Raw genomic sequence first — 27,427 nt, 5'->3', positions numbered from 1 at the left:
CTGTAGGAAGCTGAACTGAAGTGGCAGTTGGACATCCTTGCCTTGTTCCTAAGCTTAAGTTTGCCCCCAGATGTTCTTCGTCAAACTGAGCAACTGAATGTGTTTTGAATTTTATTACAAGCTTCTTCTGTACCCATTGAGATGCTTGTTTCTTCTCTTTTATATTAACATGGTGAATTACACTGATTTTTAAGTGTTAAACCAAATCTGCACTACGACTTGGTCATAACGCAGTATCCTTTTTATATATTCTTGTAATAGACTTCTTAGCTTTGGTTGAGAATTTTTTTTGAGTCTGTGTTCGTGAAGGATGTTTCTTTGTAATTTTTGTTTCTTGTAATGCCTTTGCCTGGTATAAAATCAACCTTATTAACTAAGTTAGGAAGTATTCCTTCCTCCTCTATTTTCTGGGGAGATTGTGTTGATTGTTACTGTGCTCCTTAAATGGTTAACAAATTCACAAGAAGCAACTTAATAATACAGTCTTCTCATCGATGACCATGAGATGTTTTTCTGTTTACTTTGATTTTCTTTAATCTAACACTATATTATAGTTTTCAAAATGTAAACTTGGCACTTATTGTTAAGATTGCAAGACTCCTCAAATTAATTTACAGACTCGGCATAATTCCCGTCAGAATCCTAGCTGTCTTCTTTGTGGAATTACATATGGAATTGCAAGGGACCCAGAATAGCAAAAACAATCTTGAAAAAGAACAAAGTAGGCAGCTAACTTACTACAAAGTATATTAATTGAAACAGTGTGGTAGTAGCATAAGGATAGGCATCTAAATAAATGGAAGAGAATGGAGAGTCTAGAAATAAGCACATACCTGATAAAAAAAAAAAAAGAAATGGAAACTCTGAACAGCCCTATACCCATTAAAGAAATTGAAATAATAATTTAAAACATTAGTCAAAGAAACTCCAGGCGCTGGAAGTCAAAGGTAATTCTGGTGAGAAAGCAGACAGGCAAAACATGTCTTTGGAAACTGGAAGAAACGTGACCTTGCTTTAAAGTGCTAAACAGCATGGATGAATTGTTCTAGTGTTCTGTGGAAAGTAGAAATTGTAAGTGATCAACTTAGATATTTAATGGAAGAGATTTCGAATAAGCAAAGTATTGAAAGTGCCGTCGGGTTTCTTCTTGCTCCTTACAGTAAAATGTGAGACGAGAAAGATAAATTAAATGGATTTTTAAGCAAAAAGGAACTGAAGGAAGATTTGGATAATTCTCAGCCTATCCATATTGCAAAAACTGGGAAACTAAGAGAGAACACTATGAGGAGACAGCAATCCCATAAAAAGAGTATGGGTGTGACCCATGGATCTAATCAGCCATCTCTATAGAAGCTAGAAATAGACCTGGGGTTGTACCAGGAGATATGTTGCCAGTTTGGACTAAAGTGGACAGAGACAAAATGAAATCAGTCTGTTGGACTTCTGGGATCTACAGGACGAGACAATAGAGATACCCATCCTGCTATACCCATGTGTCATCCTTCAAGAAAGAGAAGAATGGCCCTGAAGGTGGCTCAGGGATCTACAGGGTAGCTACTCTCAGCACAGGCCCAATGGGCAAGGCTGTCTCCTCCTTGGTTTCAGGGCAGGAGTGCTTCCCAGAGCCAGTGGGTGACTGCTAACCTGTGGGCCTGGAAGGTGATGCTGCTACCTCAATGGGCCCAGCAGACAGAACACTGAGCCTATGAGGATTATCCTACAGCCTTAAAATCTGACGAGTCTTCTCTGATGGTTTTGGACTTGAGTGGGAACTGTGACCCTTTCTTCTTCCTGATTTCTCCCTTTTGGAATGGAAAGGTCTATCCCATGGCTGTCCCAGCACTGTATTTTGGAAGCAGATAACTTATCTGGTTTCACAGCTGGAGGGGCATTCTACCTCAGAATGACTCATAACTCAAGTTTTATGCATGCTTGATTTAGATGAGACTTTGGACTTGGAGGGGATGCAATAGCGGGTTAAGACTTTTGGGCTGTTGGATTTGTGGTGAATGTGTTTTACATGAGAGGAGGACATGAATTTTGGAGTGTTCTGGACTGAATTGTGTTTCCCCAACCCAATTCACATTGAAGCCCTAACTCCCGGTACCTCAGAATGTGACTGTTTTTGGAGAGAGGGCATTAATGAAGTAATTAAGTTAAACTGAGGGCATCAGTGTAGGCCCTAATTCAACCTGACCGCTGACTTTATAAGAACAGTTGAAGACACATGGAGAGAGACATGAGGGATATGTATACACAGAGGAAAGGCCATGCTGCAACACAGAAAGAAGGTAGCCATCTGAAAATCAAGGAGAAAGATCTGACGCGATACTAGGCATCTTGCTGACACCTTGATCTTGAACTTCCAGTCTCCCAAACTGAGAAAATAAATTTCTATTATTTAAGCCACCTGGTCTCAGGTATTTTGTTATGTCAGCCTTAGCAAACTAACAAAGTATATTCCATTTCTTGATTTTCAGATGTTAATCCAACTTTACATTGTTGGGACAAACCCTGTTTGGTCATGGTAAATAATTCTTTTTCTATGTTGTCGGGTTAAGTTTGCTAGTGTTTTGGGTGTGTGTGTGTGTGTGCTTAAGAATAAACATAACATAAAATATACTTTAGTGACAGTATATTCATAATGTTATACAACTATCATCAATATTTAGTTCCAGAACATTTTCATCATCCACAAAGGAAACCTATGTCCATTAAGTGGTCACTCCCCCATTCCTCAGGACCTCCACCCCTGGAAACCACTAATCTGCTTTCTGTCTATGAGTTTGCTGATCCTAGATATTTCACATTAAAAAAAATCACGCAAAATGAACATCTGTCTCTGGCTTCTTTCATTTAGCATGTTCATCCATGCTGTAGCATGTATCAGTATGTCATTTCTTTCTATGGTTGAGTAATAGTCTGTTGTGTGGATATATCATATTCCGTTTATGTATTCATTAGTTGATGGACATTTTGATTTTTTCCACTTTTTGGCTATTGTGAATAATTCTATTATCAACACTAGTATACAAGTTTTTGTTGGAATACCTGTTTAGAATGAAATGGAATTGCTGGGTAATATGTTAATTTCCAAGACGCTATATCCATAGGCAATTCAGGATCAAACTTAAACACATGCTAGCTTTCAAATTCCTCCAACCTCCTCTCAATTCCATAATGTAACACATTATATGCATTACAACTTTTTCACTTTTGTTTATTCTGTTCTTGCAGACTAGAATGCTCTTCCTTCTCCTCCTCTCTTTCTATCAGAATCCTGTTTGTTCATACTTCAATTCCCAAGCATTTCCTAAAACACCATCTATTTCAGTCTATAATAATTTCTCCCTTCTGTGAGACTGCACTGTCCTTAGTATACAGTAGGCTCTTGATAAATTCATATTAAACTAAACATGGCTATTTGGCTAACAGTTATTTCTAGTATGGTTAATGTTACATTAGTGATTGTGCTAGAGCAGTGATAAAACAATACAATACTACAACATGCAAATAAAATAAATGATTATGTGGATAAAATTACTTTCAGGCACAGTATTTACCTTCTGTAGTCTGACATACGATATAATGCTAGAGCTTAAAGGTTCTAAAAAAACTCAGAGGTAGTCTATTTATAAATCCAGACACTGACTGCGGTTGTAATTTGTATAGTTCAGTTGAACACAGACAAAGACCGTTAAACTCCTAAGCAGGTCAGATTCTTTCACCGTTTTAACTTGTCTTTAACGTGGCCTGAGAGGTGTGTTTAATGTGACAAACCTATCAAGCACATCCAAATCAGGAAAATAATGCTGAAGTACCAGTTTAGCCTCAGCTAAACTCAGTTTTTTTGAGAGAGGCGGGGCTGGGGGAACTGTCCAGTACACAAGTAAAAGGCCCAAGTATTAGATGGGTCAGGTAATAATTTAACTTCTGTTACTGGCCCTGATGTGACCCAGGGTAAGTTCAGGCTCTGTGCTTCAGTTTCCTCATCTCTGAAAAGGGATAATACCTCACAAGGAATGTTGAAGGGATTAAGGAAGATAACATATGTACCAAACTCCAAGATAAAAGATAGAAAAATAGATTTAAAATTCCATATTTATTATTTTCTGGGGTAGTTTTTTATTTTTATTTTTTTAAGATTTTATTTATCTGTGAGAGAGAAAGAGAGATAATGACAGAGAGTACAAGCAGGGAGTGGGGAGAGGGAGAAGCAGGCTTTCCACCAAGCAGGGAGCCTGAAGAGGGCTTTGACCCCAGCACCCTGAGATCATGATCTGAGCCAAAGGCAGATACCCAACTGACTGAGCCACCCAGGCGTCCCTGAGGCAGATGCTTTAATAGAAAACATTGGGAGAAACAGTGTATTTTGAAAGTGAACTTTATAAAAATATTTTTAATAAGGTAGAAAAAAAATTATTAATTTTTCTAATTCTCAATAGATTTCTCACCATTAAAATGTTCCTGTATGAACAAACAACTCCCAAAAACAAACTGTTCATTTAAAAAAAGAGCCAAATCTAAGTTCAAGCACATCGTTTTGACTAAGTATTTTCTTAAAGTATCCCACAACAAGGAAAAAACAAGACCTCTAACTCCAGTGAAAACTTGTTCCTAAAGAAAAACCAAGCAATTCCATATTACAGTCACAATATTGTATTTTGAGTCAAAAAATACTAAAAAAAAAAAAAAAAGTGGAAATATATTAACAGAATTTCAAAGAAAAGTGAATGACAACTCAATATAAACTCAGCATGGAGATTATAATAACAATGGTTCACATTTATTAAATACCTAAGCCTGCACCCAGCAACTGTACAAAGCATTTGGCATGCATTATTTTATTTGATTTTTCTCAAAAATAATATGAGGCAGGTAATATTACAATTTCAGTTTTACAGTTTAGAAACTTGAGGCTCAAACAGGTTAATTACCTGTCAAAGGTCACTTAGAATCTATACCATCTGCCTTACTATAATGTCAGCTCTGAATTAAAACACTGTATAGTACAAAAAATGCAAAATAAACATATAACAAATAAAATAATAAACAAAGATCCAATTAAATCAGATTTAGAATAAATGAAGTTTTCTTCAATGAATTATAACTCAAGTCTATTTGTCACCTTTTCATCATGTTACTAATCATAAATAAAAAGAAGTAGCTATTAAAAAGACTAATACTACTTGACTCCTTGGTTTAACTTTAGTTTTCAGGTAACAGAGTAGAAAAACTAGATAAATGGTTATTTCAATTCTGAATCATATACAACAAAACAAATTCAAAAAAGTGAAATCAAACCAAACAAAATCAGAAAACTTCCATAGCTCAATTATGAACCAATGGTGTATTCAACTTTCAGAACAAAATCTCAATTTTCACATTTTTTCATATAAACAAAGTTTCAGAAAATTTTCATTTTTTGGGGAACAGCTGGCCTAGCTCTATAGGACATCTAAACTTCCCACGGATTAATGTACATTAAAATATTTATCAGATCAACAATGTCAATAACACTAAAGAAAATCCCTAGCATGATTGTTTCCTGTAGTAACAAGTATTGCTTATTTCTGACCTAATGAGAAGCAGTTATTTGGGAAGTGACTGGAAGTATATTAATAGAATACTGACAATCATAAAATAAAACCCTTCCAAGCCCAAAGGAAACAAGATACACGGTACAAGACTTAAAACTTAACAACTAAGCAGAATAGTAAACTATAATAATAAACTCAGGCATTTCATAAATATCTTGAGTTTAGAATTATAAGAGGAACAAAATATTTTTATATTGACCTGAGTTTATAAAACAATTTTTTTTTTTTTTTTGAATAACGGGAAAAATATCCAAGTAAGCCTATGTGGACCTTTGCAAACATTTGGAATACCAATTTAAACCTCAGAGAAAAACTAGTTTGTGATTTAAGGAGTGAAAACTCGAGCTACTTCGTATATAATTGAGACTGGATATTTACACATTTAAATGCCTAACTGCAGGTAAACATTTGTCCTTTTGGGAGAGGCCCAGGTGGAAAGGACCCAAGGCAAATGACAATAGTAAGTCCCGGATCTCGGCCTGGACTGCCAGCGCCACACAGTCTTAAAAAATACTGTGGGATCATCCTCATCCTCAGTCAATATTTACTAAGCTTTTTATGACAACAGTGGCATTAGAAATCAAGAGTAGCTCCAAGATCTCAGTATATTATGTCTTGTTCTATACATTATCAAATCATTATTTATTGTTTTCATGGTTAATGAATCAGAATGTTTCTGAGGAAATGTTTTCGATTATTAGCTATTATTTCCATTTGTCAAATATTTTAAACTAGTTTAGATTGAATAGAACTTAAAAAAAAAGCTTAAAAAATATTGAATAAAATTTTTAAAGTATCCTTTAAAGCATTAAGACTATCCTTTAAAGTTTCCTTTGAAGAATTAATAACATACATATATATGGCATGTATAGGAAGAGAAAAACATTTGTAATTCAAATATGCTAAATTAAGTCTAATTGTACTCAGTGAAGTCTTTTGAAATAGGAAGTAATTCTCTCCTTTCATTGTCAGTTCTGGCCATAGCTAATGTTCATAGGATTGGATTTTTTTTTTTAAGATTTTATTTATTTATTTGACAGAGATTATAAGTAGGCAGAGAGGCAGGCAGAGAGATAGGAGGAAGCAGGCTCCAGGCTGAGCAGAGAGCCCTATGTGGGGCTTGATCCCAGAACCCGGGATCACAACCTGAGCTGAAGGCAGAGGCTTTAACCCACTGAGCGACCTAGGCGCCCCAGGATTGGATTTTTTTTTTTTTTTTTAAAGGCACCTGTTTTCTTACTAACCTGCCATGGGCCCCTGCTGCTACCAAGTGGCAAGAGAATGTTTCAGTTAATACATTTTTTAAAGTTGGTAGTTTTTCAATTTAATATATTATTCTTTAAAAGTGTTTGAATTTCTGGAATGTAAAGTACTTGAAAAATAGTTTGAAATATTTGGCAAACTTAAAACATAAGTGAGGTTAACATTCATAGAAACGTATTCCATAATGTAGATTCATAATGAATTCATAATGAATCTGCTCTGGATTTTCATTCTCTTATATATCTTATCTTTTTGTAAAGCACACCATTAATAACATCTATTAAAGAAAATGAATTCCTGTCACACACACATATGTGGGCATTACAGATCTAGATTTCAGAGATGGATATTTATTTCTAGGTATCAAATTTATATTGTTTAGGTTATAGATAAAGGTGTTTTTTTAAATTAAATTCATTTTTTATGCAAAAGTAATGCATACTCATAAAAGCTTCAAATACTTTATTAGGCCATGAAATGCAATGTAAAATTTCCTCTTCTTTCACTTACCAGAGAATAAATCTGTTACACTTAGTCCCATTTCCTGGATGACCTGTTGTTAAGTTTCTAACATATTACAATGTTTACACATACATTCCTATGTTCAGAAAACTTCTATTGACCATTAAAGATATGCTAAGAACTGATTCAGATGTAAGATACAGTGGTAAGCACACAAAATCCCTGTCTTTGCAGAATTTAATTCTAGAAGACCATCCACAAAGAGAGTATAGGGTCATTTGTGACGGTCTATTACAAAGAAAATCAGTAGAGGGTAATGACATGATACAGAGAGGAGGTAGGCTATTTTAGATGGTCAGGTACATTTATCATTATTTATTTTAAGATTTTATTTATTTGAGAGGGAGAGAGTAACAGAGAGAGAGCACAAGAGGGGCAAGGGTCAGAGGGAGAAGCAGACTCCCTGCTGAGCAGGGAGTCTAAAGTGGGACTGGATCCTGGGATTCCAGGATCATGACTTGAGCTGAAGGCAGACGCTTAACCAACTGAGCCATCCAGGCACCCTGGTCAGGTACATTTAAACAGAAAGCTGAACAAAGTGAAGAAGACTTGCAACATTTGGAGGGTAGATCAGTTGAGGCAAAGAAAAAAGTCAAGGCTCTGAGAGGGCAGTATTCTGAGAAGGTTTATGATAATAAGGGAACTAGGATAGCTACAGCAAGAGTGGAAACATGTTAATAAATGAGGTTAAAGAGGCAGCCAGGAGACAGTGCATTTGTAATAGGTGGACAAATACTCCTTTAAATAAGGAAGATTACAACATACATCTGGGGTCACAAACTTATATACCTATATGAATGTGGCAATAGTCTGAAATGCATGAAGTAGGCATGATCGGAAATATGGTGAAATAGAGAGTGTGTGCTCTTTTTAGTGAAAAGTAGCTTCTACTTAGTCCCAGCTGATTGCTGAATGCACAGGTGTGGTGGTTAATTTTGTCAACTTGGCTAGGCTATGGTACCATACGTTCATTCAAACATCAATCTAGATGTTGCTATAAAGTTTTTCTTTCTTTCATTCTTTTTTTTTTTTTTAACATACGATTACTATTTAAGTCAGTAGACTTTGAGGAAAGCAGATTACTCTTCATAATGTGGTGGATCGGGTGGAAGCTCGTCCAATTAGGTGAAGGCTTTAAGAAAAAGAAAGCGCTTCCCCGAGGAAGAAGGAATTCTGCATCTTCGGATTCATAACAGCAACATCAACTCTACCCAGGCTCTCCAGCCAGCTAGCTTACTTTGCATATTCTAGACTGGCCACCTTCTACAAATGCATGTATGTATACAGTTTCTGGGTTCTCTTGCTCTGGAGCACCCTGACTAATTAATTAATATACACACCATGATATAATCATTAAGGGTCCCATGTTGGCAGATCTTCCAGTTTTTTTGTTTTGTTTTTTTTTTTAAAGATTTTATTTATTTATTTGACAGAGAGAGAGGCAGAGAGGCAGAGAGAGAGAGGAGGAAGCAGGCCCCCTGCTGAGCAGAGAGCCCGATGCATGCGGGACTCGATCCCAGGACCCTGAGATCATGACCTGAGCCGAAGGCAGCGGCTTAACCCACTGAGCCACCCAGGCGCCCGAGATCTTCCAGTTTTTATTTTGACAATTAACTTAATATTTTAAGATAATGTATTGACTAAACAAAATATCCATAGGAAAGATTCTAACTTATTTTTTCACTGTAAGAAACAATATTGGAATGAACATGATATATGATAATAATATTGCTTCTTCAGTTTTTAATTGTAAATTTAAAAAAAAAGTAAAATTCAAACAAGTATTTCTAATAACAGTTTTCAAGTTTGAACACTGTTGGCCTGGGAAAAAATAAACTTTCCTGTCAGATAACATACTCTGTTACATGGAGACCCTGTTTTGCCCCACACAGATGCAGATGATTAATCAAGATGTTGGACTAGGTCCATACTATTTCAAATATTTAATTCATCATTGAATTCTAATTGTATGCATTATACACACACTACTACCCTAAAGAAAATTTTCATCATAAGAAACTCAATCTAGTGTTAAATTTCATTGTTTATTCATTTGTTTGGCAAATATTTACTGAAGGCCTGGGTGTACATAAAGAATAGCAGCCCTGGTAGAGGAATTAAGAGAAATAGTCATAAAACTATGATATAAGTAAGCATGAAGTATGTGTTGTGAGAGCCATTGTGAAGAACTATTAGTTAATTAGTTAATTTTTGGGTAAAATGAGATCATTTCCGGTTGAAAATATAAGAAAAAGATTAATAGAATAATTGGTATTTATATTGTGTTCCAAAAGCTCCATAAGAAGGTCATAGGCAGAGATGGAGTATTCCCGGAGGAATAGGAGACATATGGGAAAGCACTGGAGTGGATGTGTTCAGGAAATAGTGAACAGTTCATTTTGGGAGTGCAAATAATAGTCAATTCAGTACAACAAATATTGATTGGGTTCCTACCATGTGTGAAGCAGTGTACTGGCACTGGTGACCACTGACAGGAATGAAACCAGCAGGCCAAAAGATGATGGGTGAACAGTAAGCCAGACATAGAGGAGGCAGAAATAACAAGGGTTCATGAATGTTAGGTTACAGTTTGGAATTTATTGTATAGCTAATGTGGTATCATTAAATAGTGTTAATGGCTGAGTGAGAGGTTGAAAATAATGTTTCAGGAATCTTAAGAGGAGTAAGGAATGGAGACAAGTAGATGAAGTAGGAAGAAAAGCCTGGCCAGGAGATTGTACAAGCCTTATGTAAGGTAGGAACTGTGGGAAATAAGAAGGCAAAAGTAGTGGACACTGCAAGGAAAAGTGTAGCAGAATTTGGCCACTGATTACATTTGTGAGAAGGGACAAATGAAAGATCACCTATGCATGAGGCAACTGGCACCTGTGGGGCTATAAAATGGTGATTCTGTGCCAAGATCAAGGGAAATACTACTTTTTTATCCAACAAACTCTAAAATTAAAATTTTCTTAAGCTAATAGAAATAATGTTAATAGATGGCAAACACCTGGAGAAAGCCCATTTTAACTCTGGGCCCTTTGCTAACTACGATGATTAAACGACAAAATATTTTGTTAAATGCTCTTAAAAGATGAGTAAAGGTCATTTGGTTGAAAAACAAAGACCAGCAGAATTACACTTGATAAGTAAGTTTTGCTTTTTAACTTGTTAGAATAAGGCCCAGCAAACAGTGAAAACTGACAATGCAAAAAATAGCCTTCTGGATACAGTCACTGAAGCATAAAATATTTCACTAGAAATGGACTTTTACTAATTTATTTTTTAAAGATTTTATTTATTCATTTGACAGAGATCACAAGTAGGCAGAGAGGCAGGCAGAGAGAGAGAGAATGGGAAGCAGGCTCCCTGCTGAGCAGAGAGCAGGATTCAGGGCTCCATCCCAGGACCCTGAGATCATGACCTGAGCCGAAGGCAGAGGCTTTAACCCACTGAGCCAGTCAGGCAGCCCACTTTTGCTAATTTAATAGCTGTCTTACATCTGAGTAAAGCAAAACTTTTAAAGTAATTTTATCAGCAGACTATTAATTTATTTTCTTGAACAGTGCTTTACAGTTTTAAAAAACATCTAAATGGTGGCGCCTGGGTGGCTCAGTGGGTTAACCCACTGCCTTCGGCTCAGGTCATGATCTCAGGGTCCTGGGATCGAGTCCTGCATTGGGCTCTCTGCTCATCAGGGAGCCTGCTTCCCTCTCTCTCTCTTTCTGCCTGCCTCTCCATCTACTTGTGATCTCTCTCTGTCAAATAAATAAATAAAATCTTTAAAAAATCTAAATGTATTTTCTCACTGATTTTCACAGTAAGTAGGTCAGATATCCATTTACAGGTGAAGTAACTGACATTCAGAAATAACTTACTAAATGTCACATTCTATAATTTAAGAGAAGGGAGGAAAAAATCTTTAATAACTATATTCCAAATCACTGGACATACAGAAAATACAAACTTTAAGGTTTTTTGTTTTTCAAACTTCGTTTTAATTTTCCTTTTGTTTTGCATCCAGAGCCACCAACAAATATATATGGTGGTTTGACTAGTAAAGATGAAGCCAACTGTATGTTAAAAAGGCCCTGAAAACAGGTGCAACTTAATAGTATAAGACAGTTTTTGTGTCTTTTTTTTTTTTTAAAGATTTTATTTTTAAGTAATCTCTACACTCAACATGGGGCTTGAACTGACAACCCTGAGATCAAGAGTTGCATGTTCTATTAACTGAACCAGTGCCTCAATAGTTCTTGATTCTAAATAAAGAAACAAACAAATATCACTAAACAAAAATTTAATCTACCTCATATGAAAGGGCGACAAATTTCACAAAATGTTATTATTAACTACAAAAGCCCCTTGTGTCAAAGTTTGAAAATATGAAACACAGGGGCGCCTGGATAGCTCAGTTATTAAGTGTTTGCCTTTCGCTCAGGCCATGATCCCAGGTCCTGGGATCGAGCCCTGCATCAAGCTCCCTGCTCAGAGGGAAGCCGGCTTTTCCCTCTCCCACTTCCCCTGCTTGTGTTACCTCTCTCACTGTGTCTCTGTCAAATAAATAAAACAAAATCTTAAACAACAACAACGACAACAACACCTGAAACACAGAAAGTTTGGGGCTTGTCTATGTTAAAAAAAAAATCTGATTAATGGCAAAAATGGAAGAACTCAGGTCTTTTGCTCTTTTTATTACTGCTTTAGCAGTATGGTACTATAACACAGCTTCATGGATAGTTAATTCTTATCAAAAATACTATGTGACAGAATTTTTTATGTCATTGGGCAGTCCAATTAGCACAACTGATTCGAACGCTGAACAAATGTGATCAGGATCAAGTGTTCAACCCCTCTCATTGAGGGGTTGCATTGAGAAAAATGCCGGTCCTGGCTAGAGCCTGCATGCCATAGTCATCGTCTTATCAATGCATAGTTCTGAGAGTATGTATGGTTCAAGAACACTTATCATCACCACTAAAGAAACAAAACACCAGATCTTAGTGACAGTAATGCTTTTGATTGCTAAGCGTGGCATATACACAGAGAAAAAAACGTAACTAAGAAATAAAAGACTCATACTAAATAAAATTTAGAAAAAGAATGCAGAAAAAATAAAGAATCTCTTTTTATTTTCAGTATATTTTACATGTGCTCTATATTATGGCCTCTAAACTTTGAAATGCATATTACGAACCAGTTAGTAGGGCTCATGTTTAGTCCAGTTTTCACTATGTCAAACATGTAAGTATTCTACTAAGAAATGATTTCGATGATTAAGAAAATACCAGTACAATCATGGGAAACATACCACCTTAAAATATGGAGCATTCTATTCAATATTTTTGGTCTAAATGTGGAATGTAAATTCCACAGGTTCTGAAAGGCATCGCAACTTCCAACACGGAATTACACAAATATAATATAAACTTAAAACATAAACTGCTGTTATTATAAATATTAAATCCTAGTTTACTGGCACTAAACAACAGGATCTAATTCTTATCTATACCTTGAACTTCCACTTTTTTAAGCAAAAGGAAATGTAAGGAAGAACTGTAAAATCAGCAAACACTGAAACTTAGGCATTCTCTCGATCAGAAAGAGGTGGTTATTATTATGCCTCCTGAACTGAGGAATGCAGCTCCACAGGTTTATAATAACAGGAAAGAAATCATTACTAAATACAAATCTAAACCTTACAAGTTTAAGATCATTCCCTGGTGAAGCTGTTTAGACTGAAACTAATGAAGCTGTTGCAAATGAATTTAGCATTTAGCACAGCAATGAGGAGGTACAATGCTTTACTAAAAACTTTTAAAATAAGAGAAATTTGGGTGCCTGGGTGGCTCAGTCATTAAGCATCTGTCTGCCTTTGGCTCAGGTCATGATCTTGGGGTCCAGGGATCGAGCCCCACATAAGACTCTGGGCTCGGCGGGAAGCCTGCTTCTCCCTCTCCCATTACCCCTGCTTGTGTTCCCTCTTTCTCTGTGTCAAATAAATAAATAAAACCTTAAAAAAGATTAAGTGAAATTTATTTTAAGTCTTCCTATTGCTATTCCTCTGTTATGCCTCCTGCTTTAATATGAAAGAGCTGTCAATTATAATGTCTAGGTTGAGTATCTCTATCCAAGGACCTCATTGACCCAGTCCCTAAATGGGCCAAACAAAATGAAAGCCCAACATTTCTCTTCTTAGTACTCAAAATCTTCTAAAACTCAAAGGACAACAGACAGAATAGAGAAGCTCAGAAAAATATAGTTCCAAGTTCCTTATTTCCATTCAGGGAAATGGAATGGTTATCGTAACAGTAGCTCTTAGTGCACATAAAATTTCCAAAATTATTTTTGGAAAAGAACTGAAAGAGAATAAGGTCCTTATCACTAACTGACAGAACTAAAGGAAAGGCAGAATGAAAGTCATCAGCATATTTTAATCTACCTCTAAAACTGATAACTGATCAGCCAAAGACATCCTCCCTGTCTTTGGCTGTTGAAAAGCTGAGAGCCAGACTTACTCTTGAGGTTTATTCATTCTTTTGCTGTTTTGTGGTATAAACATACAAGCTGTACTCAGACTTGCTCCTGACTCCAGCTTACTGTCCAATTTCTTTATTTTTCTTAGCTTATTTTTTCTTGGTTGTTGGTGAATAACTTTGTCTGACATGGTAATATACACATTGTGCATACGTGTGTGTAAAATTGACTTTAGAATAACTGAAATGTACTTTTTCTCAAACTTCGCTACACAAAATTTATTATCTAGGAATTCTTTACACACAGAGATTACAGAATTAGTCTGGGTTTTCTTCACATAAAAATGGAACTTTATCCTATCCTCTATAACATAGGAAAGTGAGAAAGAAACATATCTCTATGAATACTCATTGTGTTTCATGTATGGATTTGTAACCACCATCTATTCAAGTGACTAAGAAATACTGTTTACTTCCATTTGAATCCATTAAATCAGAAGCTCCCATAAAATTTTACCTTTGTTCTTTTTGTAATTGCCTCTCCTTTCCCAGAGTCTAATATCCCAGGGATTTACCCTATTCTATTTTAAATAAATTTCTGTATACCCTCACAGAATGTTCTTTGTTCATTAAAAACAAAACTAAACAAAACAAAAACTGTGGAAAGATAACCTAAAATTTATCATTTTAACCATTTTTAAGTGTACAATTCAGTGGCATGAAGTACATTTACAGTGTTGTGCAACCATTACCACTATCTTATTTCCAGAACATTTTTACCATCCCAAACAGAAACCTCTCTGTACACATTAAACCGCAACTCTCCATTCTCTCCTCCCCTAGCCCCTGGAAACTCCCTATGCCCCCTTCCTGCAGCCAGTGGTAACTCTATTCTACTTTCTGTAGCTATGAATTTACCTATTCTAGATACCTCTGGCTTCTTCTACTTAGCATAATGCGTTTATTCATGTTGTAGCATGTATCAGAATTTCATCTCTTTTTATGGCTGAATAATATTCCACCATATGTATCTAACACATTTTGTTCATGTATTTATCTATTGATGGGCACTTGGCTTGCTTTGTTTTCACCTTTTGGCTAATTTGAACAATACGGTACGGACACTGGTGTGCAAGTATCTGTTTTTTTGAGTCCTTGCTTCCAGTTCTTTTAGGGTATATACCTATGTGTGGAATTGCTAGATCACGTAGGAACTTCATGTCTAATTTCGAGGAACTGCCAAACTGCTTTCCAGAGCACACGCATCATTTTCTATCCCCATCAACAATGCATGAAAGTTCTCTGTACCTTTTTGATAGAAATATGGGTCTTCTTATATTCAAAATATTGTATGTTTCCACTTCTGTGAAATATCTAGAAAGATGCAACTTTCCTCATAGACACACACATTCTCCTGTGCATCACACACCATACAGATTTCTTCATTTGATATGATACAAATAGCTGTTTATTTCAACATGCAGCTTTTATCTCTCTACTTTTCAGTTATTTGGCATTACAGTCATCGGCACTTACAGTGAGTACCCAGTATTTTCAGACAATATCCAAAATGGGTATTCAATACTTTAGTGTCATTAATCTTTCACTTCTTTCTACCTACTGACCCCCTTGCTACTCTCCATTTCATCTACTTCTAAGGCAGTGCTTTTAATACGGTCAGTGCTCAGACTGAGTGCTTCACCTCTGAGATCTTAAACAGCAACATTCCGCTTTCTGCCTACAATCTCTGATCCTTTTAGCTCTTGAATTTTCTAATTCCCACTGCCTTTGCTCTTTGATCTCAAGATTTAGGGTTTCTTGATTCCTCCTTTTTTTCTCTTGGTATATACATGTTCTTTCAGTTTTATTTCCTGCTCTATTTAGTTTAGACTATCATTCATCATTTAAACAACTTTTTGCTGGTTTACTTTCAACCACTCTCCTCTTCACCGTTTCAGTCCTGCAAACTTGTAATCCTGGATCATTTCAATCCTCTCCCTTCTGTGCTACTACACAAGATAGTTGAACTTGTTAAGTTACGCAGCTGTACAAGCTGGAACTCATACTCCTCGGTAGCATCTTTGCCCAGCTGGCTCTTCCAGACTGCTGGTCGTGTTCTTCTTGCCTTAATTCAGTTCTCTTTCCCCCTTCTCTTCAGTAGCTACTCTTTCCCACTCCCTTTCAAAGCCTCCTGCCCTCTGCACAATGAACTTCACTTTACAGGAAAAAGTGAAACTCTTAATTGTGAACTGAAACTTATTTCTATCTCACAGCTTATCTCCTTGAGTCCTGTCTGTGAGCCCAAGGTGACCATCTTCCTGTTCAAGGAAAACGCTTTGGCAGATTCTAAATTCCACCTCTTCCTATTTCTGTAGGAACCCTGTTCCAGCCATAACAATTCTCTCCATTGGCTCTTTCCAATTAATCATATGCAGCCTCAGATATCTGCCATTTTTCAAAAAGAAAAAAACAAAAGTCCTTAGCCTATCTTCCTTTCTTCTAAGCTACCATTAATGTCTTTCTTATTCAAGATTATTCTTCAAGGACCGCTCTATTGTCCAAATTACTATGCTTCTTGATCTCTAATCTTCAGTTCACAGAACACTGTCTTCTGTGTCCATTGCTTTGTTAAAATTCTGTGAAGGTTACTAATGACAACCTAATTTCAATAAAAAGGACACTTTTTCTCCTTATCTTCCTAACCATTTAGCAACCTTTTTTTTTTTTTTTTTAAATCTCCTTTGGCTTCAGTAATATACATTTTGATTCTACTCCTACCTCACTGACATTGTTGTATAAAAGTAAATTTATCTTAACGTTGGTTGAGCACTAACAATAAGCTAAATACTGTGCTAAGAACTGTATATACTTGAAATAACTCTATGAGGTAGGTGCTATAATTCTAATTTCATAAAAGGAAATGGTGTTGGAGAGGTTCATTTATATAAGTCACAAAAGGCAGGACTGTCTTAAGCGCAAATCCCAGTAGCTTTACCACGCTCCTAGCTCTTTTTTTTTTTTTTTTTTTTTTTAAGCAGCAGTGACAGGGGTACATATAAAGTGTATCTTGGAGCCAACAACTGTTAACTCTTTATCTAGAAGAGAATGTTTAACTCTGTTATATTCATGTAGATTAAAAGTCTTTGGAAAACAAGTATTTTAGCATTACAATTTTTAAAAACTCTTTCAGTAATCTTCTGTAATTCAGTAAAAAGAAGGAGCATTAAGAACTGATATCAAGGTTCGTTTTTCAAGAAAAGAATGCCTGTTCATGTAAGATTATCATATGCTTCTCAGAATTATTGGACACTGTCACTTTATCAACAAGAATTTGCTCTCCTATCTCACAAGGATGGCAGGAGAAGGTTCCCTAAAAACCCTCCCTTACCAATAGTGTGAAGCTATTTCATATTGCACTGCAAATATCCAAGGGCACAAACCACACAATATTCATTAAGTCCTAGTAAAGGGTTTAATATATGCCTCTATTATTCTACCAAGACCCTAATTCAATGTAGCTACCTGAAATGCATTTGTAAAGCAACATCCCTCAAACTTGAATACATGTGGGAATTTTTAGGGAACTTAAAACACACTGACAACGTAGTCCTACCTCAGGAGACTGATGTAGTTGGCCTAGGAGGAGATGGGGATTAGGATTTTGAGAGGCTCCTCACGTGCTTCTAATGCACAGCTATAGTTGAGAATCCATTGGTGTAAAGTATGGAGGAAGGGTTTTCATATCCACTGTATAGTTACAAAAAGAAAAGGGTGAGTGGCTGGTATGTCTTCATTAGCCAACAAGCTTCTGTTTACCCACATGATCACACACAGACATTGCTTCTAACTGCAGACAAATGATTCCCCAGTCAGTCATCAATCAAACATACTTCATATTATATAACTGCACTAATTCCCAAGACTACTATAACATGAACCACAAACTGGGAGGATTAAAAGAGAAATTTATTGTCTTACAGTTCTGGAACCTACAAGTCCAAAATCAAGGTGTCGGCTGGGCTATGCTCTCTTTGACAGCTATAGGTGAGAATCCCCCGAGGCCTCTTCTACATTTTGGTGTTTACTGCCAATCTTTGGCATTCCTTGGCTTGTGGATGCCTGGCACAAAGTTGTCTTCTCCCTGTGTCTTTCTATAGACTTCCTCTATGTGTGTGTCTGTGTCGAAATTTCTCGTTACAGAACATCAATCATACTAGGTTAGAGCCCATGCTAATGACCCAATTCTACTTGGTTGCTTCTCTTAAGGACTTACTTCCAAATGGTCACATTCTGAGATTCTAGGGGTTATGACTTCAACATATCTTTTTCGAGGGACAGAATTCAACTCATAATAATAAACCAACTACAATATGCCAGTAACATTGCTTTAAAGCAGGCATTCTCAACTTGGGATGAGGAAAAAAAAATTCAACTTTATTTTTCACTCTTGTGTAAACTGTATTTCTTACAATTATGAACACAGGCAACAAACTATAGCAGTACTGTGTAGCAGTTCTTGAAAATTTGCATGCATTGGAACCACTGGTGTTTTCACATCACATTTCAGGGTTTGCAGTTATCCCAAAAATACCATTACAGTCATCACTACTTTGAAATTATAGTTAATAGACTTGCTGTTAGACATACTAATTTTATGTATTAATAATCATGTGTGAATATAGTAATATATCATGACATAATACTTTCATAACTATTTCAGTAAAACTGATTTTTATTTAATTGCATTTTTTGGTACTTAACAACATTATTCTGAGAAGGGGCAAAATTAAAAGAAAATTTTTCAATAACTCACAGCCCAAGTTAGTGAATTCTTACACTTTAGACTTGAGGGTTTTTTACTCTTATTAAGTATCAGAAAACATACAGGATATTGTATATCATTTTTCAACCCCCCCTTTTTTTTTTTTGCCATGATCCACTGTGAAAATATATATATTTTATACAAAACCCAATACACACAACTCTCACACAACACAAAACCGAAACAAAAGTATCACAAAACAATATTTACCCTTACTGTAGGAGATGCACTCTGACATTTTCTATTCTAGTTCTTTTCATTAAAAAATGTCAGTGTGACCTACTGAATTAATTTCACAACTACTCTTGGAGCATAAATTAAGTAAGTGTTAAAAATCCTTCAGTAGCATTCTTTATAAATTTCTCATATTATATTATAATTGGCAAAAGGCTATTATTACTGTTATTCATGTACTATTTTAAAAATATATACCATTTCAGAGGTGGCATTTAGATGAGGAAATAGTTCAATAGGGCCTGACCAACAACATTTGTTTATGCCCAGGTTAAAAAAGAATTTTACCTGTAGTAAACTCGAAGTGTCTGGATTTCTTCTTCCAGTTTTTTGTACTGTTGAATTGCAGTCTCTCTGGCTTGCTGCATAGCCAACAACTTTGCCTGCAAGTAATTAATACTTTAAGAAATTTAATATTAGTTTTGGTATGTTAGAATACAGTATTGTAGTATAAATAGGAGCCTTAAATTAGTGGTAGTTTTAAAATCTATCAGGTATTTTTAGCAGTGTCTCATAATTTCCCACAAAATAACCAAATTATATTAATAGCAGACATATTGAAGACAAGAACATATTAAATTTACCAAGTTTGCTTATTACTCAACTTCAGCCTTATTCATCTGTACCATCAGATATATGCCCTTCTGCAATGTTTAACTTTATACACAGAATTCAGAATGTGGAACATGGGTTCAGAGCAATATCTATAGCAGAGATAAGCACAATGGGTGTTTCACACACAAACTTAATGTGGCTCTACCACCTGATCACACCAGATTTTCTTTTAACTTTATTAATAGTAAAACCCAGAAAATTCTAAATATGTTGTTAAGCTATCTTTGATATTTAATGTGAAAAAAATACACAGGACTATAATCTGATTCTTACAGATAGGACTTAACCTTTTCAGTTCCTTTTCTACAGGACAAAAATCTCTCAAGGAAGTATGACAACAATCTTTGAATGTTAGAGGTATTTTATTCAAGGGATGTTATTATTTTTCTCTGCCTATAGTACTCAAATTTAAAGGGACTGTAATCAGTTTTTTGATAGAGTTCAAACTTATAGTTTTAAAAGAATTGATAACTTCCATCTTTCCCACTGGGTTTCAGGCATAGCCAAAAAATTTTCAACCGAACTTTTAAAATACAGTATTGGTAAGTCAGTTTTCAGTTTTGTTTATTCAACATTTGATTTGTATGAAAAGACTGTCTTTCACTTCAAGTGGTGTTTGATAGGTAACACAGAGCAAATTGTTATCAAACACCTCACAAATTACACTAATGGCAATAATTAAAAAGTGATTTGAGTTTGGAGGCAGAAATTCACTAATTTTGCTAAACTCATATTATTTCACTGGGATTATTTTCTTGCGTAAGAATAAAGTTATAAGACACATTGAAATCCTGACCACAGGAAATTTAATTAGTGTAATGTAAGTGAACACTGGACAATGCCACTTTACTATTTTAATAATAGAGAATAATAAAAACAATGCAACAATTCATGTCTTTAGATATAACTTTAGGAACGAGGTTAAAATAATTTATTCTCTATCTGGCTAGCAAACCTAACAAAGAGTTACTTCATCATTAAATTTAAGATGTTTGAGTGCTTACTTTAACATGTCACATTTTAGAATTATAGGTAAAACATTCTCAAAAATTATTAAAAAGCATCTGAAAATAGTGGCTGGCTCTTTATGTCAAAAATTGACAGGTTTGTTAATCTTCAATAAAGTATAAAATGTGACTGAAATGGTAACATGGAAGACACAGGTACCCACTGTGACTAATGGTCAAAAAGAACCACACAAAAAGGACCTATCACATTCAACTTAAAAAATGTCAAACATCCTTTTGCATCTATTTAAGGATTATCAAATATGGACAGGTAATAGAGAATTTGATAAATATATGACAATGCTAAGTACCTTAGATGATTATTTTGAAGGTTTTTTTTTGGTTTGTTTGTTTTTAACCTGGTACTTCTGCAAAAAACAAAACAAAACCTCACCTCCCAAACCAAAAACAAAACCAACTATAGTCTGGTAGGAAAACACCATAATGAAGATTTCTGCCTCAGAAATTTCTGCAATAAGCTTTGAAAAAAGCTTCATTTTCACTTTTGTTTCCTTTGCCTTGGGAGACCTATCTTGAAAGAAGTTGCTGTGGCCGATGTTGAAGAGGTGACTGCCTATGTTTTCCTCTAGGACTTTGATTCCTGCCTCACATTTAGGTCTTTTATCCATTTCGAATTTATCTTTTATCCATTTCGAGTTGTTTTTTTTTTTTTTTAAAGATTTTATTTATTTATTTGACAGACAGAAATCACAAGTAGACGGAGAGGCAGGCAGAGAGAGAGAGGGAAGCAGGCTCCCTGCTGAGCAGAGAGCCCAATGCGGGACTCGATCCCAGGACCCTGAGATCATGACCTGAGCCGAAGGCAGCGGCTTAACCCACTGAGCCACCCAGGCGCCCTCGAGTTGTTTTTTGTATGGTGTAAGAGATGGTTGAGTTTCATTCTTCTACACATAGCTGTCCAATTTTCCCAGCACCATTTATTGAAGAGGCTGTCTTTTTTCCACTGTAAATTTTTTCCTGCTTTGTCAAAGATTAGACCATAGAGTTGAGAGTCCATATCTGGGCTCTCTACTCTGTTCCCCTGGTCTATGCACCCGTTTTTGTGCCAGTACTATGCTGTCTTAGTGATCACAGCTTTGTAGTAAAGCCTGACACTTCATCTTAGCCAAAAGGCTGAGAAGTGATTGTAGTAAAACTTGAAATCAGGCAACATGATGCCCCCAGTTTTTTCTTTTTCAACATTTCCTTAGCGATTTGGGGTCTCCTCTGGTTCCATACAAATTTTAGGATTGTTTGTTCCAGCTCTTTGAAAAATGCCAGTGGAATTTTGATCGGGAAGATACTGGAAGTATAGCTTGGTCTAGGCAGTATGGACATTTTAACAATGCTTATTCTTTTGATCCATGAGCATGGAATGGTCTTCCATTTTTTTTGTGTTTTCTTCAATTTCTCTCATAAGTGTTCTGTAGTTCCTTGAGTACAGATCCTTTACCTCTTTCATTAGATTTATTGTTTGGTTTATTATTTGGTTAGGTATCTTATGGTTCTTGGTACTATAGTAAATGGAATTGATTCTCTAATTTCCCTTTCTGTACTTTATGTAAGTTGTACACACTATATTATATATACTACATATATATATATACACACTATATTATAATTTATATACACGATAAATAAGCTGCCAAACTTGCTACTTAAATTGATGTAACTTGAAAGCACCTGTGTTTAACTATAATGCCATTTGTTGAATGCCTACTACAGGTTAGGCATTTTATCAAGTGCTTGAAATCCTATAGTCTATCCACACAATCAACCTATGAGATAACTCCAATTATCCTTATTTTATAGGTGATAAAATTGAAGTTCATGAAAATTAAGCAACTTGCTAGACTATATAACATTCTGGAATATACATATGTAAATATATGTAAACATTTAACAGATATGTTTACACACACATACATACACATATGTGCTAGGCTCACCTGTATTCTCAAGAACAGGACAGACAAAAGTATTTACTTAGGAATTTGATAAATAATACCAATGTGTGGGTTCACAAGCACTTGATTAACTTTCATACATCTTAGCCACACTTGCAGGGAAAAGGACAAGCAGAGATGTACCAGATACTCTTGAGAATGCTGCTTTTTTATGTATCAATCAAGCCTTTCCACATTTAATTGCTCTTTTTGTTCTTTATTCTAATTCCTCCAAAACTTCACCTAAGTTTTTGGCATGGACTCTTGTAACTGGGAATCATGTATGTATTTAGTCTTAGTAATGGGAACAACTGAGAGTTAACATTGTATTTAGTCATTAGCTGGATCTTCTACTTCTTAAACTGTGTTGCTGGTTCATCTCTCCCTAATAGTAGTTAATATAAACATTCTGTTGTTTACTCCACCAAAATTTACCTATTAAAAACACTTGTCTTCTTGACTAAACTATGGCCTCCTAAATCCACTAATTTTACTATTGTAACAAATAATTTTTCTAAGCATATATAATCACAATTATATTTTTACAACTCTCTAAACAAATCTTATGAACTTATCACCAAATTTCATTGAATCTAAGATACTACTGACTTTAAAACACTATAATTTTATGCAGAAAAATCATGCCAATAATGCTTCTAAGACACCATCCATTGTAATAAGCATACAGCAATGTTAAAATGTGAAATGAGTATTTTAAATATTTTATTTATTTTTTTAAAGTAGGCTCCATACCCAGCATGGGGTTGGAAGCCATGATGTTGAGATCAAGACCCTGAGATCAAGAGTTGGATGTTCTACTGACTGAGCCAGTCAGGTGAAATGATTTTTAACCTAATATATTCCCCTGCTCCAAAACAATAAAATTCCCTTCTTAGCAATACCAAAATATCTTTTTCTGGCCTGCGGCATGTGTTTTAGATTTTTTCCTCATCTCCTCACTCCACTCACACACAAAAACCATACCTTGTCCTTTTCTTATGAATAAAGAGAACTCTAACATTCTTGATCCTTTCTTTTGTTTTCTATATAAGGAAAACTTTGAAATTTTCATTGGAATCTTCAATGGTATACTCCAGAATTTTATATGTCCTCCAACTACCTTTCATACTTATTCCCAACCTATAAAAGGTATTGCTTAGAACACCTGGGATAAAAAACTGAACTAATTCCAGGTGAAGCAATGGAATCAAAATATCACTTGATAACAGTTATTGATAATAAATAGAAATTTACAGAAAAATCACTGTGTATTTTATATCTTTAGTATCTTCTCCTTACACCTCTTTTTCCTTGTACCATTATCCTTTTTTTGTTCATTTCCAGTTTTACTGAGATGTAACTGACAGTTAACATTGTGTTAGTTTTAGGTTTACAACATAATGATTTGATGTATGTATATTGTGAAATGATTACCACAATAAATTTCATTACCATCCGTCAACTCAAATAGTTACAGATTTTTTCCTTGTGATGAGAACTTTTTAAGATTTACTCTCTTCGCAATTTTTAAATATATGATACAGTACTGTTAACTTTAGTTACTATGCTGTACATTATATACCCAAAACTTATTTACCTTAAGTGACTGGAAAAAGAGTTGGTTAACTAATGTTAGGTTAGTCTTATAATTGAAAAGCTCATCCTAAAACTATACATTGAGCAATGCCATCTAAATAGGAAAACCATTTGTATTGCTACCAAATTAGAAATGAACTTCATTGTTTCCTTAGACTCTTATCTAGTACTTTAGAATGATAGACAAAACAGTACACCACCTACATCACTGAACAGAATTTGTTATGGATATTGTGGAGAAACCATTTCTATCTTACTTCAAAATCTTAGTGTTTTTTAAATGTGTTTTTAATTGTAACAGTCTAATATAATTAAGCCTTCCTTTGGTAACTCCAAGACCATTAATGGTAATCTGGTTTTATCAGAGAACCAAGGCATTTGATCTTAAGTGTGATATCTGCTAAATAATGAAACAGACTGTACAAATTAAATCACAGAGCCAAATAATTTTAGACCTGAAAAGGATCTTAGAGGTAATACAGTCCCCAACTTTATAGGTGAGAAAATTGTTGTTAATATATATTTAATGAAACATTTGGAAATTGTCCAAGATTTCATAGTTGGTTAGAAGGAAAGCTGAAACTAAATACAAGTATCCAAAAAACACTGGTTATTCTACCATACAAGACCACACTTCAATATGGCATAATTTAATATATGTTAACCATTTTATTTTATTTATTTATTTTTTTAATACTTTTTTTTTTTTTAAGATTTTATTTATTCATTTGACACAGAGAGATCACAAGTAGGCAGAGAGGCAGGCAGAGAGAGAGAGAGGAGGAAGCAGGCTCCCCGCGGAGCAGAGAACCCGATGCGGGACTCGATCCCAGGACCCTGAGATCATGACCTGAGCCGAAGGCAGCGGCTTAACCCACTGAGCCACCCAGGCGCCCCATGTTAACCATTTTAGTAGAATTGTTTTATAGAGTAATGATAACGTATAGACTATGTTACACTATCGGACACATTTGTAAGGAATCTAATTAGATATGTTCCAACAATACATCAAATTAGAAAATTGCTTAATAATATGACTATAGCCATCCTAGTATTTGGCTTTTTACCCTCAGAAGCAGGTTATAAATATAGTAAAGACATGTAACTAATTATCATGCAAAAGGATATAAAAAATTGAAAGGTACTATGAAAAGGATAAAAATGACTGGATTTCAATTACACACTCTCTTCATAGGAAAACTAGGATTGCTTACCACAGTATATTACCGTAGTGTATTGCTCTTTAAAGACAATTCCTAGGGCCGCCTGGGTGGCTCAGTGGGTTAAGCCTCTGCCTTCAGCTCAGGTCATGATCTCAGAGTCCTGGGATTGAGCCCCGCATCGGGCTCTCTGCTCAGCGGGGAGCCTGCTTCTCCCTCTCTTTCTCTGCCTGCCTCTCTGCCCACTTGTGATCTCTCTCTCTCTCTGTCAAATAAATAAATAAAATCTTAAAAAAAAAAAGACAATTCCTAAGATGTTATTACATCTTTGTCTTACTGAGATAACTTTCAGACCAAGGATGATCAGGTTCCAGACTCAAAAGCAGTCTTTCTTATATGCAGTGTCTAGTCATCTATGGTCCGACATGAGAAAGGGAACAAAACAGTTTGTAATTGGAAGCAGAAATCAAAATATTCATAAGCAGACAATGTTCTTTGAGGGGTGAGCTGAGTTCAAAAAACAGAGAAGGGAGGTGGAGAGGAGTATTCCAGAAAGAACGCAGCACAGCTATTATGGCAAAGTTAGGTTTGGCTACCAGTAAGTAGTTCTATGACTCTGAATTAGGGCCTCTGAACGTCAATTTTTTCATTGGTAAAATGGGGTGGATAATATCCATCTCACATGACTATTAGGCAATGATAAAATGAGATAACTGATCATTTGAAATAGCCATATCAGAGTGAACAAGTATGTAAGCTGTATAATAGACTCTATTGAACTATGGATGTAAAACTATTGTGGAAATAACTGATGTCAGTAAGAAATAGCACTGTACCAAGTAACAGGTCAATAAAATGAAAAAAGATTGTGCTTAAAGTATCAGTTCGAGTTATATGGTAGTCTAGAGTATGATCATTGAAGTCCAGTTAATATGTTTTAGACTTGTGGGCCACTTGCAACTACTCAATTGTTGTTGCAGTGTGAGAAGAGCCTTAAACACTATACAAGTGAATGGGCAAGGCTTATTCCAATAAAACTTTATTTACAGAAACAGTCATTTGGTTCAGAGGCCACAGTTTGCAGATTACAGATCTTGAGTGTCAGAGATGACAGGTTTACACAGACCCAGAATACATGTTGGTCTATATAAGTTTTTGGTTAATGTTGTCAGATAATATTGTTAGAATGTCAGATAATGTCAGAAAAAGTGAAAAATGGAAATGCAACAACATGTTCAATACATTTGATCTGTCTAAAATGAATAGTTTCTAAAGACAATGAGACAAAATATCTGAAATCAAGTTTTAGAATAGGTTCTTCAGGGCATATAATGAAAGAAAGGAAAAAAGGAATTAATAGTGGTTAATGGCAACTGTGTGCTTGCATGGTAACATTGCAGAGTACAGGAAACCACCTTGTCAAGGAGGCAGGATTTCACCTATTACATATAAAGCAAAGCAAACAAATAAAAAAACCTTATAGGGACACTTGGGTGGGTCAGTTGGTTGAGCCTCTACCTTTGAGTCAGGTCCTGATCCCAGAGACCTGGGATCAAATCCCACATGGTGGGGGGAGTGGGGAAAAGTCCTTGCTCAGCAGGGAGTCTGCTTCTCCTTCTGCCAACTTTTCCCTCTGCCTGCCACTCCCCTTGCTTGGGTTCTCTCTCTCTCTGACAAGTAAATAAATAAAATCTTAAAAACAAAACCCAAAAAACCTTGTAGTTTTAAATTATATTTTGCCTGATATTAACATAGTTTTAAGAACAATCTTTTGGGGCACCTGGGTGGCTCAGTCAGTTAAGCAGCTGCCTTCAGCTCAGGTCATGACCCAGGGTCTGGTGATCAAGCCCCACATTGGGCTCCCTGCTCTGCAGAAAGCCTGCTTCTCCCTCTCCTTCTGCTTGCTGTGCTGCCTACTTGTGCTCTCTCTCTGTCAAACAAATAAATAAAATCTTTTAAAAAAACAAACAGGAAAAAAAATTTAAAAAAGAGCAATCTTTTTATTAGCTTCGACATGGCATAGCTTTTTAATATCCTTTTGATTTCAATCTCCTTTATATGCCTAGGTTTAGAAGTGACTATTGTAAACAGCATGTATGATTCTTTTTTCTGTCTGACAGACATTTTTTAACTCAAACATTTGATCCCATCACATTTAATGTAATTACTGATAAATTTGTGCTTAA

The 27,427-nt window shown here is 35.5% G+C and overlaps 1 protein-coding gene across 4 annotated transcripts in view; it reads right to left on the bottom strand.

Annotated features, from left to right (window-relative positions):
- Nucleotides 1-27,427, bottom strand: part of MIPOL1 (mirror-image polydactyly 1) — a 318,781-nt gene that overhangs the window by 83,330 nt on the left and 208,024 nt on the right. For all 4 annotated transcript variants that reach the window (XM_032344073.1, XM_032344071.1, XM_032344072.1 and 1 more), the window contains one exon: nucleotides 19,206-19,300. In XM_032344073.1, the coding sequence (XP_032199964.1) occupies nucleotides 19,206-19,300 (95 nt within the window). The remainder of the gene's footprint in view (nucleotides 1-19,205; nucleotides 19,301-27,427) is intronic.

The sequence above is a fragment of the Mustela erminea genome, chromosome 5 (genome assembly GCF_009829155.1).
Source record: "Mustela erminea isolate mMusErm1 chromosome 5, mMusErm1.Pri, whole genome shotgun sequence".
Classification (NCBI taxonomy): Eukaryota; Metazoa; Chordata; class Mammalia; order Carnivora; family Mustelidae; genus Mustela; species Mustela erminea.
The sequence above is the reverse complement of the archived record's forward strand: the minus strand, read 5'-3'. Positions and strand labels throughout refer to the sequence as shown.